The following is a 20,331-nucleotide window of genomic DNA, read 5'->3' as shown; positions in this document are numbered from 1 at the left end:
GGCCGAGGGAAAAGCGGGCGAGCACGCAGGAAGACGACCCCTGATATTTAAAAAAATTCAGATAGGAAGCAAGATGGGTGGATGGATGGAACGCTTGCAGTAATACTAGCAGCTTTGAAACTGTGTGCTTCCAGGAGTCTTGTTTATTTACAGGGTGGCAAACTATTTTAAAATGATAATCATGAACTTACTGAACATTATTTAAGTTCCTATACGTTTTTTACTCTATTTGAACATGATGTTTTTTTCTCAATTGCTGCTTTCTAACTTTTTCCCCCAAACACAAATAAGGACAACAAAGTGATCTATGCACATTTTTTTCAGTTTTATTTTAAAAAATAGAGAACAAATGCACAACCCTCTTCAAAGCAGTATTTTACAGTGAGCAACAGCAAGAACATTTTCTTATCATTTATTATTTTAAAAGCACCGATTTTCCTTTACATTTTTACTATTTCACATGTTGCAAGTGATTATACATTAATAAAAGTGGATTTTTTTTCCTTTAGTTGTTTACACAATATCGTGCCGTACTTTTACAAAAAGATTCTCCCCTTTAGTAAACAACAAACATATACACAGTAATAATGATTACAGTCATCTATCTACTTATATACACATAGGCAGTGATACAGCTAACTTTGCATAAAATGTTAGACATGTGACCTGTTATGAGATTTATTCTAGTTTCCTAGATTTCCCACTCAAGTTTTAGTTTTATGGGAGGTTGACAAGAAGAGAAAGAAAAAAAATACATATTTACAGAAACATTGATTCACTAAAAGTCACCCTACCCAAGGTCCATTATAGTGAATTTTTCTCCAAACTACATTTGAATACCTTTTGCTTTATGCTAAAATGTCTACACTGAAAACCCCCTACATAGGAGTACATGTATAAAATATTGTTTCTAGAGAACAAATTTAAAAATCAATATACAGTATACAAAAAGGTGTTCTATAATTCAGATCTTTCTAAAAAATGTTTGGACCTTCTGAAAGAATGGCTTGTAACTGGGGAAAGGATTCAGCCAACATAAGCCTACACAGCAAATACAATAAAAGTAGTCCAGTGGTGAAATGCTACTGGTTTGCACTAGTTCGGGTGAACTGGCAGTGATAAAAACTACCGGTTCGGGCGACCCGATAGTAAAAAAGATGCTACCAGTTCCTCCAAGCTGCTATTTCTGATGATCAGCTGTGCCTTCTAGCCAATTTAAATCACGCGGCACAGCTGTTTCCCCCCCCCCTCGCTGTTCTACTTACCTTCCCAAGCTTCCTTTTTCCATGGTTTGGCGTGCAATGTGCATTTGGCACGTACTGCACATGCATGGCTAGCAAACCGGTGGCACACTAGTTCAGATTTCACCACTGAAGTAGTCCTTGACTTATGACTACAATGGAGTCCAAAATTTCCATTGCTAAACAAGGCAGTGAGTTTTGACTTATTTTACAATTTTTCTTGCCACAGCTGTTAAGTCAGTCACTGAAGTTAAGTTAGAACAGAGTTAAGTGAAGTTGGCTTCCTCATTGACTTTACTTTGTCAGATTGCAAAAGGTGGTTACTTGACCACAGGACACTGAGACCATCATAAATTTATCCCAGATGCCAAGTGTCCAAATTCTAATCATGTGAACCTGGGGATGCTGCAACAATCATAAATGTGAAAAACAGTCATAAGGCACTTTTTTCAATGCTGTTGTAACTTTGAACAGTCACTAAATAATTAGTTGTAAGTTGAGGACTACCCATATACTCTTTTTCATTCAATGCTATATTACACCCGACAAAAATTGTGAAAAATTATAACATCCTCAGATTTTTATGTCTATGCATATATTTTACTTAGGCTTCCTTATAGCGCTACTACATATTTCAATATAAGTAAGTACAGTAACCTCAAAACAAGTACTGTAAGTGATCACACCCAACTAGACTTATGTGTTTTAAGAGTGACCACAGGAAAAATACAATTACATTTTTTATTTATTAAAAACAAAGGCACTATTACCATTGACTAGCTCAGCCCTAAATATATGAAAGCTATTTACTGAACTGCATGTTGATTCAGAAGTAAATACCTTCAATTTTATTGGGGCTTTTTCTCAGGGTAGTAAAACGAAGCCTACTGGCAATACTACTGCGTAACACTAAGTGTATGTGCATTTAGGGATTACTCACAAATGTACTTGACTATGGGCCTAAAGATCTTTCTGTCTCAGAATCACCCAACTTTTACCAATGGTAAAGCTACCCAATATAACCCGAATCGAGTTTCAAAAGAAACTCAAGAACCGTATGATCGTTTTGATCTAAGATGATTGTATGTAAGTCTTAGGTTTAACATTTTCTGTGGAGTTCTTGGTGCTCTCTGAGCTTGGTTGTTTGCTTGCAGATATATTTATTACCTAACTAGGTAACATCACTAGAGCAAGTGTTGTCTATATATAAAGTAGCTTTCCCTGAGACTTTTGGTGGGTGTGCGGTTTTCTTCTTCGTAGTTACTTGGTTAGGGTATTGTTTTCTGTCTGATTGTCTGGGGTTAATCCCTGCTTGTCTGCATGTTAGCAAATAGACAGAATGTGTCTTTCATTCCTGGCTTTTTCTAAAGGGCTCCTTGGAATGGTGTGTTTATGTGTACATTGATGTCTGAATGCCAAGTGTCCTGGCATTCCCTAGCATTTTTCAATTTGGGTTAACATTTTCCATTTGCTTGGCGGAGAGGCATTTACCCGCAAGATAAAAAAACAAAGGCACATGAAAAGTAATGATGAATATCTAGAATCAACTAGATTCTAATAATTATCTAGGATTTGATAATTCTTTACTTCTAAAGCACTGTGCATAATTTCAATGTGGCCTTTTGCAGAAAAATATTAAAATATAAATAAACAAATTTAATTAGAAATATTTCTTTTCTCATTTAGAAGGATTTTGTCTAAGAAGCAGCACTTTCATTATCAGTTTTGGAATCAGTACAAAATATGTAAATTTTGAATATTCTGTCTGAAGGTTTCTCTAAATTTTGTTCTGTCTCACAGCTTGTATAAATAATCTACAACATACATATTTCTATTAAAATTAAACAAGCTAAAGACATATGAAAAGATATCTTAAAAGAGTTTAAAATAACTTTAGATAACTACTTTGAAAAGATACTGTAGATGTAAAAAGAACTTCTTTGTTATTCTTTCATAAAAGAACATCCATCTAATTTTATAACAGTTTGGGAATTGGATGAGGAGAATTATTCTGTATACTGTAACTAATGATCATAATATACATAAAATTTTAGTCACAAGGCTGTTTTTCCACAGATAGTTCCTAAAAAATTTAAAATCTAGTTCTCCATTTTATCGACTTTCCTTCAGAAAGTTATTCCCTAAATTTAATTTAAAGAAAAAGTCCATGTATGTTTGCCTGTTTTATATAAGTAATGACACAAGTAATACATCCAGATGTATAGTTCTTTTGCACATATAGAACTTCAATATTCACATGTATATCTGAGATGACCAAATGGTGACAGCACAGTTGTTTCTTCAAAGTGCCTTCTTGTCTTTTTGTAAATGTTTTGTATCCATTTATATAAACTTGAGCATAGAAAGCTAAATGAAGTTTGTATGTTTACATTTTTTTTAAAATAATTGTGCTCCCACATCTGCTATTCATACTAAAGTCTGCAATGACATATTAGTTTCACAAGTTATACATAAATAAGCAGGCTGAAGTAGGAAAAAATAGTGCAAATGTAAGTACAGTATATTAAAGCAACCCATAATTAGATATCAGTTTTTAAATTATTCATTACATTTGTTAACATTTTATTGGCTGTTTAAGGAAAGTGAACCTGAAAATTAAAAACGAATCCTTACATGGTCAAACAAAGATGGAAATAAACCCACTTGGATTCAAGAAAAAAAAATTCTTTGGGACTTGCTGACACTTATACATAATGCTTCTTAAAGTAGATTCAGTGCCTTGACTTATCCCAAATGATACGTTGGGAACTAACTATATAACCATCTTATATAGTGTCAACTGACAATCTTACCCAAAAGGTAAAGCCAGCAATGGGTACCAGCACATTCTCTCAAAGTTTAAGAAAGACCTATCACACTTAAACATTAGTTTTGGAAAAACATTTGAGCTATGTTTTTCATTTTCCCCCATCCTCTCTGCAATATATACATACATATGGTACCTCTATTTCATAAACAGAGGGAACATCACAAAAATAAAAATTTATTCATGAGTTATTTAATAAATAATATCACCTCTGATGACAAAAGAATTTGAAGAGAATTGCTTCCTAGACAGGAAGAAGAATTTAATGGCTATGTTTGGGTGTTGTGGAGAAACCACAATTTATGGTGAGGAGAACAAGTGGTAGTAGGCCCAAAACTTGCACTGCCTAGTCCTAACTCCTGAAGTGACGGTAGAGGACAGTCCTTCATATCTAATCTAACATGTTTCACTTTTGTTCCTATTAACTGTGGATTATTTAAATTATTTTATAAACTATAGTTTGAAATTGACATTTTAAATTAGTTAAAAGTAATCACCACCTGATAAGGATGTGATGAAATGTGCAGACAGCAGTCAATGACCTAAATGAAACATTCCAAATTCTTTGTAATTGGAGCAGGAGCGAAGAACATGCAAGTTCAACACTTATTCTACTCACCACCATCCCCAAATCAGCCAGTTTTTGAATAGAGTTTTTTCCTCTATATTTAATTGAATAATCAACCAAGTTAATATATGGGTGCACAGTTCTGCAGCCCAGTCTCTGGCAGTGTTGACATGCTCAGGACATTCATATATTAAGGAAGTCAACAGATGCATCAGCATTTTGCAAACTTCAGTTTCATGGAAGTGCCATTTTGCTAGTGCTTCATCATTTGTTTAAATTAATCATTCATCCGTGTTTTTCATTTTCATTGGCAAGGATGAAGAATTGGGAAATAAAACTGATACAAACAGAATTTCAAACTAGATTTTCTACCAAATATATCCATTTCAAATATTCTTAAATATTTTTTTAGAAGAATTGTCATGATTTATACTGCTTGCGAATAACTCCAAAGCAGAAGTTAGGTCAGATAAATGTGTTTTTCCCCCGAGCAATTTCTATGAATCTGGGACCTTTCCCCACTATTGAATTGAGGTCATCTCCACTCATCCTTAAATCGGCTCAATATTGTATTGTATTATATTTTCTATTCTTCTTGCCAGTCTCATCCTGTCACGACTGCTGTGTTCCCAGTCAGTGACCATTACCTCACTCCGGACGACAAAGTATAACTGAGCTTTTTTACATCTGAGTTTGCTTCTGATATAATGTACAGCTAAGGATAGCCTCAGCCTCTCACTCACAGGAGCAATGTGGAGCAACAACACAGAAGAAGACACCACAAAAGGTGGCTGGGTTAGAAACAAGGTATGGGAAGGTACAAAGAGTGATGGAAATCAAGTAGTTGTGTGATTATTTAGCAATGCTGCCCTAGTTTTAAAAGCAGTTAAGAATACATCTCCAGTATTATAAACCATAATATTCAACTCTTCTTCTTTAGCTATTCCTTAATAATTAGTTATATAGTATATGCCAGTTAAAGTTGTAAGATACTGTTAAGGAAATCACCAACTTCTTTAACGTGACAGATGAGTCAGATTGGCCCCCTTGGAAAATTTATTTCCCTCCACTTTCTTGCTCATTTTTTTTAAAGATTGCAACTCTCTGAGGCAAGTCTCTGATGGAAGAGATATCTAGCAACTAATTTAGATCATCTTTCATGTATTCTACTAGATATTTCCATAAAGCACAAGTGGGTTACTTGCTAATTTGGTGGGGAGCAAGTAGTTCACCATTTCACCAGCAACTCCATTCTGCTGCCATCACTGCCTAAAAGCGCACACAACAGGTTTATCAATGACCGCTAACATTCACTTGTCTTTTCATGTGGAATAAAGTGAGCACTTTCACTTGCATGTTCAAGTTCACTTGTATCTCCCAGTTGCTTCTTTTCTAAAGTTTCACTTCTTTCTGAGCAGCTGTCATCATCTTCCTCTTCCTCTTTGGGACAGCTTTCCATACTATGCCGGATGCCATATGCAAAGTAAATCAGGAGTCCTTTCAAAACAAAACAAGCAATAATTTTTGTAGACTTGCCGTATGTCAGTCAACTTTCTACAACTTGAAGATTACAATTTGATTTTTGACCTTCTCTAAGTGTGATATACAGATTCTTTCCCACATAACATAGCAAGACAACATTTAAATATTATTTTAACATTTATAGTTGAATCCCCATATACTGTTGAATTGTAATACTTACTGTCTCATTATATGACATATAAAACAGTTACAAAACAAACAGAAGAAATAGAAACTTACATTTAGCACACACACATAATAGATCAAAAAAGAAAAAGCAGACTAGGGGAAAAAAATGTATGCTGTGACTGGTTTCTTTAACTTGTGGCAAATGATTGTCAATGTCAGCTGAAACGAGTCCTAGAAAATTTCCTCTTCCAACAAGACATCTGGACAAATATTTATGCATAGGCATACACATGGACACACCCAGAAGCCACTTTACAAAAAAGAGGGCAAAGGAATACCTACCAAGTGCCATCCAGATGCTGAACCTGATCCATGTCTCTCCACTCAGCTGTACCATCAAGTATATATTCACTAAGATGCTTAAAGATGGCAAGAATGGCAAGAACGGAACCTAAGAATAAATATTTCACAGTATTTGCTAAAATACCCAAAGCCAACACTTTAATACTTTATCTTAAAATTTGCAAACTTTAATGAAATGCTACCATGTTTCCCTGAAAATAAGACTCTGTCTTATATATTTTCGAACCCTGAAATAAGCGCTTGGCCTTATTGTCATGCACTCAAAAGCCTGATTGGGTTTACTATCAGGGGATGTCTTATTTGGGGGGAAACAGGGTAGTATCAAAATCTATGGAATCGAAACACACAACTAGATATGAGCCATGTTCTTCTCCATAGAATTTGCATATGATCCCAATCTAAATTACACTACAAGTAGAGGAGTGAAATAATTGCCTAAATATTCAACTTGAAATAGCAAAGGAAACACATGGATGGAACAAATACTAGTGAACAAGGCCCTTAATAGGAACTGGGATGTTTCAGGATTCATAAATCACTTCTGAATGTCAGGAGACCTTTCACAGTAGCATCAAAGACATGCTACTAGAGTCAGGCTCACATAGAGATTTCAGAAATACTTTCTATTCATAGAAAGACACCACCCATGGCTCTTGGTAGAAAAATCATGAGTTGGCAACTTACATGTTTAGAGAAAGTTGGTCTAGGTGGAGTAACAGTATGATATTACCAACTTATATTTTATACTATGTGTATTTTGAGTTAGAGGCTCTACTTTGGAAAATCTTAGATTTCAACTAATGTACTTCAATAAACCAAACAGTCCCTGTATGCCTTTACTTCCTCGTGTCTTGAAATCAACCTCCCTGTTTAGGTGCAGGACTTTATCCTTCTCTCTGTAAAATTCTATCCTATTTCCTCCTGGCCACTGCTTAAGCCTGTCTACATCTTTTTGAGAGAAGGCTACTCAGGCATGATTTCTTTGCTGCAAATCAACATTGGTTCTGTTAATTGCAGCATCCTATCCAAGTGCTTAGAAACATGCTGCTTGACCATCTGTTGTGCCCAAGATAATTTACTTCTAGTTGCTCAGATGCACCTCTGGCTCTTTTTTGGAACTTCCAGAGTTGCCAAAAATAAATTGTTATGACATTTGTTAACATTTATGTATTGATTTTCACACCAAAATTGCAGAAGTGATCACACCACATTTCATACAACTTTTCCCAAATAAATAAATAAAGCTAGCCACACTCTTCCTCCTCCTTGCTAAAAAAAATGAAAACTTGATGTCTACAATCAGACCCTTTACCATAAATGTCACTTTCTGTTGATTTTGAGGTTGTCTCCAGATGATAAACATAATCATCCCGAACAGTATGAAAAGAGACGCAAGAAGAAAAATACTCCAAAGCTCCATATTTGCAAGTGAATGAATTCCATAGGTTGTCAGAATGCTTAATCCACAAATCAGGATAGCTGAATGGAGATGATCAATGAAAACAGAAAAAAGACAGGCTATTTTAGTATTTCAAAAATCTGAAAATTTGTGATATATATAAAAAGTAGAGATTAATGTCTTTAAAAAAGGGGAAATATAGATTTATATATGCAGAACACACAAGTCCTCACTTCTTCGGACTTGAATTGAAGGACTAATTTACTATAAAACATATGAATTTAATCTTTTAACTGCATTTGGCATATAGCTAAAATTTCAAAGAAGTTAAAAGCATTCCAATAGGTTTGGACTTACCCAAAAGACCCACAAGAAGGCTCACCACAGTAGCAGACTGTTCAGTTGGTAAACTTGATGGATTAGTCAGCATTTGCAGATTAAACCTCTTTCTTGGTATCATACTAATTTGAGATTCACTTTTACATTCGCCTTCTGATCTTGCAAGGGCCTCTTTTTCTGCTGAATATTTTGGTTGCTCATAGTGTAAATTGGGTTGGTACCTGTGTGTGCAGATACAGATTGCTAATGTAAAATCAGTCTAAAAACAAAATTAGCTCTCGAATACATGCTACTTAGCACTGATTTAGTTACAGTGTTTTAATTGATTAAGCATCACCCTATGCAATATTCTGGACAACTTCAAATTACATTTAAGATAAAAAAAATTTAATATGATAATTTGAAATGGTATCATTTTATGAAATCTCACATAAGAGCATAAAGTTTTTGGACAATTTGTGAATTTTTTTTTTTGAGATGCCACTTATAAATTTGAAAGGCAGCATGACACCTCAGTGTCACTAGATTGTCAACATACTAATTAGATAATACAACCATTGCTTTAAATATGCAAATCTTTCCCAGGGTTGAATCTTCACTAATACATAGTTTTGCTCACTTTAAAATCTGCAGAAATATAGGAACCACACATGGTCTGAAATCTTATGATGACCTCATCCACGAGGCCAGCATTTAAATATATTGTCTTCTGTAACTGAGACAGAAACAAAATTGTTTACACAAAAATTATTTTACAGAAAAATTACTTTGCAAATTGCTTATAAATTCAATTTCAGAACTCACCTAAGTATGAGAACACAAGCAGCTACCAATGAGTATGCAAGAAGTGTACCAATTGACATCATGTCTACTAAGGCTTTTAGGTCAAAGAGAAAAGCCATTAGAGCTAGAAGAACGGGAAAAACAGCATTTGCATTAAGTATCTACATATTAGGCAAAGCATATATATCTCTTATCATCATATGTTTAAACATTTAATATTTGTTTGCAGAGTTTACGAACTGTTTGCAGTTACTGACAAATTATAATCATATTAATTGTGAATAGGATAAATCATTGCTATATGACCATTAAAGTTTGTTCGTTATAGCAATCTTTTATAATCTGTTTGAGATAAATAATTCATTCATGAAAGCTTTTGTTAAATTAAAATTATTCTCAAATCATTTGCAATGTTTGAGTTTTAAATGGACAATGCAAAAAACAACAACCTTGTTTGTGAAAGTCACAGTAATTTTAAAAAGCATGCAGATGTTTCAGGCAAACTTTATTGTGAATGATCCATCTGAGCAAATTAAGTAATATTTTGGATCAAATTGTATTTATTTTGATAGGGTACAGACAGATACGAAGTATTCTGGTAACTGCGGTCATGGTTAATCTGTTTCTTGCAGAAAGCTCATGCAAAGAATTTTGAACTCTCAGGCATCCATAAAAACTATCTCTCTTTAAACAGTGTTAAAACAAATAAAATGTATTGGATTGTTTTACTGAAGACATGGTAGACAGACTGTTAAGAGGAAAGAAAATTAGTCATATTGTCTTCTGGAGGTACAATACTTGTTTATGAACAAGAACTAGATTTTCAAGGAGTGATTTCTTTTCATAAAGTTTCTGTTTTTTTGTTGATTAAAAGAAACATGATACTATTATAGCCATCAATCTCACTTCTAACAAGTCTCTTTTACCCTAAGTGGCAAAAGAAGGAAATTGGGAAGAACTATAAAACAATTTGCAAGTGGAATTAGAAAATGCACAAATCTGTAAAATAAAGAACATGTTCTTTGTAGTTCTATTATATTATTACTTCCTGACCATTTTTTTGTTACTAATGAGAAGATCATACATATTGTGGGAGTAAAAATAATCAGCGTTTTTTCAGCTGGTTAAATAATACGAACTGGCAATTTTTATGCAAAATTCAACACGTAAAAACTTAACACTGTTTAAAATAGAGACATAAAACATGCTGAGCTTGCAACTGTGCCAGATGGAGAGGGGATCAGGCACAGCTTTCATGCCACTTTCTTTTGGCAAAATATGCTGCTTAGCATGGCTTAAGAGGAGATGCAGAGATTGGTTGTAGAAAAGTATATGGAAATTGTACAAAAAGCACAATGGGAACATTGAAAACAGTAAACTATCAAGATAACCAACTTACTCTTTATTTCACACATGTGCCAGGCAATATCATTGTTCACAATGAAGGAAAGCTTTGAAGAAGAACTGTAAAGAACTCATTCTTCCACCACCACCATAATCACAATCGAAATGAAATATGCCTTCTGATTAATCAGCACTCTGTTCCCAATTTACATGCACGAACCGTTAGGCAAGCAAGGCCCATCATATCACAGAGCCATGCATGGGAAAACAGGTCTCAGTTAAGAAACCTCAATATACAGAGCTTACCGGATATGAGCCCTGCTGTCAATGTGGCAGCAACTGGAGACTGCCTCTTGCTCACTTTGGCAAGAAATCTAAAGAGTAAACCATCTCGTGCCATGGCAAACAGAATGCGAGGCAAAGGGAACATAGAGCCCAGAAGACTAGAACAAAAAATGTAATTGTTCAAGTGCTGCAGTAACAACAGTACATACCAAAGCATAGATAGAAATGGGTGTATTTTCTCAGTCAAATGCACCTGTACCCTAGTTTTCCAACCGACAATGTTTGCGACAGACAAAATAATATTTTTACTCAGAATTTAGAGCTTGGGTTACAATAGAATACAGTGATAACTTTCCATGTATCACTCTGAAGGTTGTCTGTGGCTGAAGGCATCCATTGCCTTACAATACATTCACTTAGGATCTCACCTGCGACAGCCCCTGATGATAAAGTTGCAACAAGTGGAGTCTTCGTTTTGGGGTTGATTTGAGCTAGACATTTGAAAAGCAAACCATCCGATGCCATAGCATAGATTACACGAGGCATAGGGAAAATGGATCCAAGGAGACTGAATAAAAAGCAAAAGAACATGCAACATGGCCGACACCAAGTCATGCAATTTATTTTTGAAAAGCAACACAACACTAATACAGGAAATGATTCCGGAATATGGGACTTTGGCAAGGAGGTGATATGATATATGGTGATAACTACAGTTAAGATACAAGTTTCCTGAATCTGTTGGTTTTTAAATGATACAAAAATACCATATTAATATGCAGACTTTTTTGGAAGGACTTATAGTGTGGTTCCAACATCTGATATAAATCATTCACTTTCATGGATTGAATATTAATTCATTCCAATATCATTCATCATACAGATTATATAATGTAGATCATAACCAATTGTCCTCAATCTCTGGAGTAGTGCAATAATAACATTCTCTTAAACAGCATCACAATATTATCCATTCATACTTGATTTTATTTCTTTTTTTTTCTTTATTCATATTGTATTCAATTTTGTTTCATTCTGGAATCAGGTAATGCCTAAATCAAATAAATCATTATTGTTATTATAGTATACATAATATCTACTACAGTATATTGTGCCTTATATAATTCTAGCCTATGAATAAAATTTATTTCAAAATAAAATCCCACCTAACAGTACCGATAGAAGAGAATACATGTAATCCTCGACTTATGACCACAACTGAGCCCAAAATTCCTATTGCTAAATGAGACATCTGTTAAGCGAGTTTTGCCCCATTTTACAATCTTTCTTGCCGCAATTGTTAAGCAAATCACTACAGTTGTTAAATTAGTAACACGGTTGTTAAATGAATCTGGCTTCCCCATTGATTTTGCCTGTCAGAAGGTTACTAAAGGCAATCATATGATCCTGGAACACCACAACCATCATAAATATGAAGCAGTTGCCAAGCGCCTGAAGTTTGATCACGTGACCATGGGATGCTTCAATGGTCGTAAGTAGGAAAAATGGTCATCAGTCACTATTTTCAGTGTTGTAACTTTGAATGGTCACTAATTGAACTGCTGCTAGTTTAGGACTACCTGCATTTATAGTTTAGGATTAACTTGTGGGGTCCTTGGTGCTCTCTGAGCTTGGTTTCCTTATAGACATTTCATTGCCAAACTAGGTAACATCATCAGTGCTCTGATGATATTACCTAGTTTGGTAATGAAACTTCTGCAGGAAAACCACCAAGCTCAGAGATCACCAAGCTAACAGTGCCAATCACCAAACCCAAATTATTGTCTCCCCAGTCTACACAAAGTAAGTCATATCAATCAGACTTGTGATATGATAAAAAGTTTTAAAAAGGAAAAAAAATAAGATTAGCCCAATTAATTATTGTAAAGATGCTGTATGATACATGAGGTATTTCCCACAGGTATATTTTTAAATTGAGAAGAAAAATCTTGATAACTCTCCGAAGTTGAATAATATCTGTAATGTTTAGGGACTACGATTGGTTCCACAACTATAATGTTTGTAATAAAACACTGATAACTATATAAAACTTTAATTTCATGGATCCAATTTAGCAGATCTTCGAGTGCAAGGACAAAATAAGAATTTACACTGATCTGTCAAACGATTGTTGAATCAAATTTAGATAATTTACATTACAAAGACTTGGCTTTAACCAACTTTCATTTTCAATAGACCCACTTTTCCAATTTTTCCTTAAAATAAAGAGTTTATTTTAATTACTCAGGTAGCTTGTATCTTCACTGTAGTTTTTCCACAGCAATGTACCAGTAAAATGTATCTTGGCATAATATAATTAAGCATCACCACATCTTGAACAATTGCATCAGGCAGCAGAATTAAAAACAAGCAACAAATATCCCTGCAATAATTAAGTCCTTATCAAATATCAATAACAAATTATCTATAAATAATTTGAAATGGCATGCCATTCTTTTTAAATAGAATGGTGTAATACATTACCTTAGATAAAGAGTAATCCTACCAATAGCAAACTTTATGCATTTCCACTTAATGTATATTTCCCCTTATTATGGCTTATATGATAATAGTGCATAATTAAGAAAAGAGTTCTGCATCTTTTTCTGTGACTATAAAACATCTACATTATTTTAAAAGAAATGAATAGTCTATGTACTATATATACCACATAATGGAATAAAGTAACAAGACTACTGTGGTTTGTGAACCAAATAATAAAACAATTGTAAAATAACTATGATTAAGACTATTATGACACAAACTTACATGCCTCCATTCTCTCATTTCTAAGCTGTACAATGGAATTCTACAATATTTGTGTCGATTAATCAGAATTTACAAGGTTGTTGCAATTAAAATCTGGTTATAAGGACAATATAGTTTAATATTAATAAATAAATGAAACACTATAATTAGAACAATCAAAGCAATAGAAATGGAGACCATATCATAACATTAGTACAAGTTCTAATCTTCCAATTATGGTTCATATATTAGGAATATCTTGTCTACATTAGAATGGATGACTTGATTAATATTAGCATGCGAAAGAGATTGCTTATACCTATTGACATCATATGCCAATTTAAAATATATTGGCTAATAGCCTCAGCATTATTTGCAAACAGGGATATATGTTCTAAGCATTAGAAAGCCAGCTCAATATTGCTTATTTTAACCAAAATGCTGAAATTGAAATTTACACATATCATATGATTATTTAAAGTATTGCTGTGGTGAATGTTTTTTCTTCAATGTTACGGAAAATCATTGTTTTTTAAAAAAAAAATGTTTCAAAGCAGAATAAAAGTTTGGTGAATCTATAGTGGTGAGTGTAGATGTCACTGCATTTATCCAAGTTAAAAACTAGCCAAGATGTGTATTTCTGGTATTTCACTGCAGAATTGTCTCTTTAACCTATCAGATTTCCTATCTTTCAATAACATCTGAAAAAAATTATTGTTTTCATTTGTTGTGTTTTGCCAGATTAAAAAGTAACAGGCAAGGAGGCTACAAAAGATTTGAAAAAAATATATACAATTCTACCACCAAACTTGCTTCAGAAAAATTCCAAAGTAAAGTATATGTGGCAGTAATTAGTAATGGGATAGAAAAACGGATGTCTCTTTTATGGGGGAAATAATCCTCCGAAACAAATTCAGATTTTTATGTGATATCAACTGAAACCACATTTACTTTAAACTAAAACAGGAAGACTGGCTTCAATAAGCTGTAGAATTATTGGCTTTCTTTGACCCTTATGTTTCATTCAGGACAAACTATATTAGCAGGCAATGAAGCTAGAAAACAGTTTCAGACATTCAAATCTGATGCAAGCATACACTTAAAAGCAAATATTTTAGGAATTTCAATTGAATAATTCTGAAAAAAATTGGACTCCTGTTTTTGCTGCACTTTTTAGAAGATCTTTTAAACGTGTTATTTTAAAAAATGGGGCTGAACAAAAGACCTTAATGTATTGATATTATCCACCATGATTACTTTGTATAAATCCAGTATAATTCTTAAGACTATATTCATCAGACTGTGATTGGCTAAATAATTAAATAGTCCATTCATTGACTTCTCATACTAAGTAGCACGCAGATTAAAAAACTTAAGTTAAACAGCAGGATTTGAAGTAGAACACATTGTGCTATTTACAACTACTCTGCTTTATGGATGTAATGAACAATTTAAGAAGTCTTATTTTGTCACTTAAATTATTTACTGACAATTGCTTATTTTTCCTTATTTTACCTTGTTGATAAAGCACACAGAGATCCCACTGCTACAAGGTATTTCGCTGGGCCCCATTCAACATACTCAAATGCTACAGGGAGGGGACTTTTCTCATCAAGTAAGTAGTATGGCATCATAAGAGTCAAAGCAGCTGAAACTCCAAAATAGGCCAGAAAGCAGACAAGTAGAGATGATACAATTCCAATAGGAATGGCCCTCTGAGGATTCCTGACTTCTTCCCCTACGAGGAGAAAATAAATGCAACTACAGTGAACATGAACTATGGAAGATATTGGGATACAGTATTCAGATGACGAAAGGCCAATAAGAAAGAAACATCTAGAATGTGTATCCAGGACAAGAACAATTATCTAAATCTATTGGAAAACTTATATCTAGTTGCAATGGCTAAAAATATTCTTGGTTAAATTTAGCATGGCAATGTGCTTATGTATTTGATTTAGAGCACATAATTCAAACATGTTTATTCAGAAGACCCACTGTGGTCATCTCTACTCTCTAAACTCACTGGCTGATTTTGGGACAGTCAATCTCTCTCAGGACAACCACAAACAAAGGCTGTTGTAGTGATAAAATGTAGTGATAAAATCTATCTAACAATTTATATTAAAACATCACAATTTTAAAAGCTTACCAGTAGTTGCAATGCAATCAAATCCTATGAAGGCATAAAAGCAGGTTGCAGCGCCAGCTAGTGTTCCGGTAAAGCCATATGGCATGAAGCCACCAGCTCCAAATATACTTGTCACATTCTCCAAGGATGATAGATTTCTAAATATACAATTAACAATTTAGAACATTTTAGATATTTATCAGTTACTGTAGTTATCAAACAATCCTAAAGCAATGTAGAATGTAATTATCTTTCCATAGTTGTGGCACTATATAGATTGGTGGTTTTAGTCCAGCAATATCATTAGTTTCCTGCCTTCTTTACAGATCTTCTTTACTGACAAAGACTCACAATAGAAATGAAATGTATGAAGTAGAACACATTATACTACTTACAACTACTCTGCTTTATACATGTAATGAACAATTTAAGAAGTCTTATTTTGTCACTCAAATTATTTACTGATAGTTGCTTATGTTTTCTTATTTTACTTCGCTGATAAAGCACCAGAGATTTCTCCTAAATATCAATGCGCACCAAAATAATGTTTTTTTCTATAATCCTGCAAGTTTTCACCATTCCTACCTAGATGGATGGCCACACATTACTGTCATAAAAGGGATGGCAGATCTGTGGCAGATTTTCCATTACAGCTTTGATTTTAAGACTTATTAAAAAAATTCACACTACAAAGCTTAGAATGTATTATAATCCACAGACTTCTTCCCAGTTTTAGTGATAAGGTAACAAAAAATAGAGACTACTGATGCTTGTATCTTCCCTGAGTAAAGGCGGAAGATCTAAGGTGACTGATCAAACCTGGTCCCATTTTCTGCCTGATCGACAGTCCTGGGTACTTCCCATATCCAGGTTAATATGGTGGTAACTTTAGTCAAAAATTTGCTGTGTGAAGAAAATGGAAATACAATACATTTCCCTGCCTCTTATTTTTTTGAGAGGAATCCCAATCATTAAATCAGAAGCAAAGCACCAAACCACAGTTTCATTTACTTCAGGTAAATTTCTGAATTAAATAGCTAATAATAAATTAAGGATTATGTACATTTCTGCTTTAATTTTAAGTTAGGACAGGGAAGTAACATGATTTTAATCATTTAATTATGCCTACAAAACAACCTAATTTTGTTATTGTTAAAAATCTTCCTTTGCTCAAGGATGACCCCAGTAACTTCACAGGCATGTCAATGTAATCTCTTGGCAATTATATGAAAATGATTTCTCACTGCTTTCTTCTGAGACTTTAAATTTTCCAACCTATCCCTCAGCCCTGAGATTTCCTTATGGTTTCCCACCCAAATCTCAACCTTCTTGGTATTTCAAGATCACCCTCAGTCAGCTAGAAGCCACTGCTTATTATAGTTTGATAGGAACTATTATCTTTTATTTTATGATTCCCAATTTGTATGAAACAAATTAAAAAATCAACAAAAAAAGAATGTCATCTCTGGCTGATTAGAAAAGAAAGAGGACTAAAACCACTGCCTTCCAAAGAAAGTTGTTACAGTGGTTATGTGTGCTGTGTAGGAGTGAGAAAGTCTCAAAGTATTGCAAAAACAAGCCAGTTACAAGACAGGAACTTGCAGCTAAAGGCAACTCCTAGAGGCAGGAAATGCATCTCAGAATAGAGCTGCCTACACTACAGACGTAACCACTGTAAAATCTTCCCTTTTCATATTACATAAACAACATTATAAGTATTATAAAACATTGTAAAAGTTCCGATGAAACAACTGTAACAAAAGTCTGGTCAAAGAAGAAATACTGTTATTGGATTGCATCATAGCCCACTCCTTGACCTATAACTTCTAATTTATGGGCAATTCCTGTTCCCTGCAATATCCATCACCAGACATAAAATATGAAAAATAGCATTTTGATAGCCTTCACCCCGTCTTCAGTGTGCCATCTGTATCAGGTGGGAGGCTATGTGATCTTAATCTGGGATATGGACAGAGATTTCTAATTCTTAGGTTAGTGTAAATGCTCTCCGAACAGAAAAGATGAGAGAAGGAAAGGGAATATAGAACAAAAAAGCCATATTACTTTATTTCTGCAGTGTAGTTTATCAGAAATTCTTCAGATCTCTTCCAGTTAATAATGTTGCCTTTCACAAAGCCAGAAATCATAACAAAGAGCAGAACCAAGATGTTAACAGCGGTGAAGACTTTATTTACCCATGCAGATTCTTTTACTCCAAATGATAAAAGTCCTATAAAAGAGATGTTTTAGTCATAAGCAAGATTTCTTAATGTTTCTAATATAGTTATCATACTTGACCATACATTCAATAACGTATCTATCTATATGCATTACACAATGCAAGCCTCTATTGGGCCTATATGTGCACAGTGTCTACTTCCTGTAATACTACCACTTAACCTCTGAGCCAGAAGAACTGTGGAAAACATATGAAGGTAGGCCACTAATATCATCAGATGCAGATAATATATTATTCACACTGTAGTCAACAGTGAGTTTTGAGCTGCAGTGAATACAAATAGACCTTGTTTAACAACTGTCATGTTTAATAATCATTCATAATTATGATGGTGATGAAAAAAATTATTTTATGATCAATCTTTCCATTATGAACTTTGTAGATCTGTAAAGCAAAGGAAAACTGAAGTAGGATCATAAACACAACTGTGCTTTTACTTAGTGACCGCTTTGCTTAACAACCAAGTTGCCAGTCTTAATTGTGGTTACTAACTGAGGAGCCTGTATACTCTTATTCCTCTGGTGATTATATGGAGAAAGCCCAAACAGTTATTGACAAATAAAAGGCCTAAAACAGCTCTTACTCTAAAAGTGCTACTAACAGCAAAATTAACCACGTAACTTTTAATTCAAAAGAATAATCCAGGTGTAAAGTTTTGACTGCAAATACCTAAATCAAATGATATTCTTGTATACTATATACTTGTATACTATAACTTTGTATAAATCTAGCATTACATGTTGTAAAACACATTTTTCATTTAACAAAGATTATTGACAAAGAAAAATGACCATTAAAATTACTCTACCTGCTAAAAGTAATATTAGACAGACTGCAAAAAAATCTGGATATTCTGCTAAACCGGAATAATTCATTCTGAAGTAGGTTCCAAAAAAATAACCTATTTGTTTTCCAAGAAGTTCATCAAAGGTTCCACTCCATGCTCTTGCAACACTTGAAGTACCTTAGAGATAAAAAACAAAAATGTGGTCTATTTGATCACAATGGCAAATAGCACAAAAGTACTGTACAATTTACATAGGATCATCTGGTCTTTTAAAGTTGTATGGCATTCTGTAATTATGTTATCAGACTAATTTCAAAAAAATCTTTCCAGTCTTATGCCTGAACCATCATGCTAAAATGATATCAAATAAACAATAAGAATAAATTGTTCATATTTTAAACATGCCCAATTTTTTATATGGCCAAGGTTGCATAATTTATTTAAATAAATAAATTAAAACTCAAAATTCTGCAAACAATGTGGACACATCATGAATTCTAGAAGTATACTGCAATTCTGTCATTGTCAAATATTGAGACCAAATTACACTATCAAATTTCATTGGTGAATAGCACAGGGGCTATGAGGACTACATGCATCCTATAGGTAATTCACTCTAATATATATAGAAATAATTTACTTCATTAGGAAAAGCTGCTTTGGAGTAGACAGGAGCATAAATATAGTCCTTGCTTGCATTTTTTAAAAAGAAATCTTACTTTATAACATATATTCAGATGAATATCAAAGCAACCTTTTTAAAGTCAAAGCATAACTTTGACTTTGAAAGTAAAAACAAATGCTGCTGATAAAAAAAATCAGTTTAAACTTGAAATAGGCTGCTTATCTTTAGCATATACACACAAGCACAACCCACTCTAAGGGATGTAAGTTTACAGCATTGTTTCACCTCTCTGAAATTTCACATTGGGTTACATAAGTAGGTATTACCTAAAATATCGCAATTTATTGACCAAATATTGGGCAAGTACGGTTAATTCAGACAGGATAGGGTCTTTTTTATCAGTGGAATTATTTTATTAGAAGAATTATCAGATAACTAATGTAAAATATCAAATAGCTTCAGTAACTGACTGAATTAAATAATCGTGCAATCTGTAATTAAAACTGATTGATGAATTAATGCTCGATTGGATACTGATCAAGAAAAAAATTAATATATCAAGCAGTTTGCAAAGCTCCACAATTGTACTGATTTGTGTCATGCTCTTTGTAGAAGCTTCCCAACTCCCTCTTCAGCCTGGCATGTAATACATGAACGCTGTGCTTCAAATAATAACGAACAGTGGTATATTTTACAGTCTGCTACTTTTATACTTTAAATCCTACATACCCACAATTTGTCGATTCACATTGTGCCTGAATAATCATATATGTCAAACTTACGTGCTATATTCAAACCTATGTACTAAGAGACTCGACCTGTTGAATGTATTTGGTTTCCAGAAGTTCTACTGGAATTTAAGACCTATATTTGAGATTGAAGTATTCTCTACTTAGTTCACGTATCATTTCTATGCCATCATCCTAATACATAGTGAGTTAAAACCCCTCTCATATTGCTGGTTGCTGCATTCTGTCCTATCTTCACCACTGCCAACAGACA

The 20,331-nt window shown here is 33.7% G+C and overlaps 1 protein-coding gene across 3 annotated transcripts in view; it reads right to left on the bottom strand.

Annotated features, from left to right (window-relative positions):
* Positions 1–304: 304 nt before the first annotated feature.
* The window catches only part of SLC7A2 (solute carrier family 7 member 2), a 53,643-nt gene continuing 33,616 nt past the window's right edge, over positions 305–20,331 (bottom strand). For 2 of the 3 annotated variants that reach the window (XM_058192510.1, XM_058192508.1), the window contains 10 exons: positions 18,726–18,881; positions 17,743–17,908; positions 15,700–15,836; positions 15,063–15,285; positions 11,228–11,367; positions 9,192–9,294; positions 8,406–8,608; positions 7,962–8,128; positions 6,629–6,737; positions 305–6,133 (listed from right to left, as the gene is read on the bottom strand). In XM_058192510.1, the coding sequence (XP_058048493.1) occupies positions 5,940–6,133; positions 6,629–6,737; positions 7,962–8,128; positions 8,406–8,608; positions 9,192–9,294; positions 11,228–11,367; positions 15,063–15,285; positions 15,700–15,836; positions 17,743–17,908; positions 18,726–18,881 (1,598 nt within the window). In that variant the 3' untranslated portion in view covers positions 305–5,939. Of the gene's footprint in view, positions 6,134–6,628; positions 6,738–7,961; positions 8,129–8,405; positions 8,609–9,191; positions 9,295–10,820; positions 10,958–11,227; positions 11,368–15,062; positions 15,286–15,699; positions 15,837–17,742; positions 17,909–18,725; positions 18,882–20,331 lie in introns of all 3 variants that reach the window. The other variant, XM_058192511.1, reaches the window with a different exon arrangement.

The sequence above is a fragment of the Ahaetulla prasina genome, chromosome 8 (genome assembly GCF_028640845.1).
Source record: "Ahaetulla prasina isolate Xishuangbanna chromosome 8, ASM2864084v1, whole genome shotgun sequence".
In the NCBI taxonomy this organism is placed as follows: Eukaryota; Metazoa; Chordata; class Lepidosauria; order Squamata; family Colubridae; genus Ahaetulla; species Ahaetulla prasina.
The sequence above is the reverse complement of the archived record's forward strand: the minus strand, read 5'-3'. Positions and strand labels throughout refer to the sequence as shown.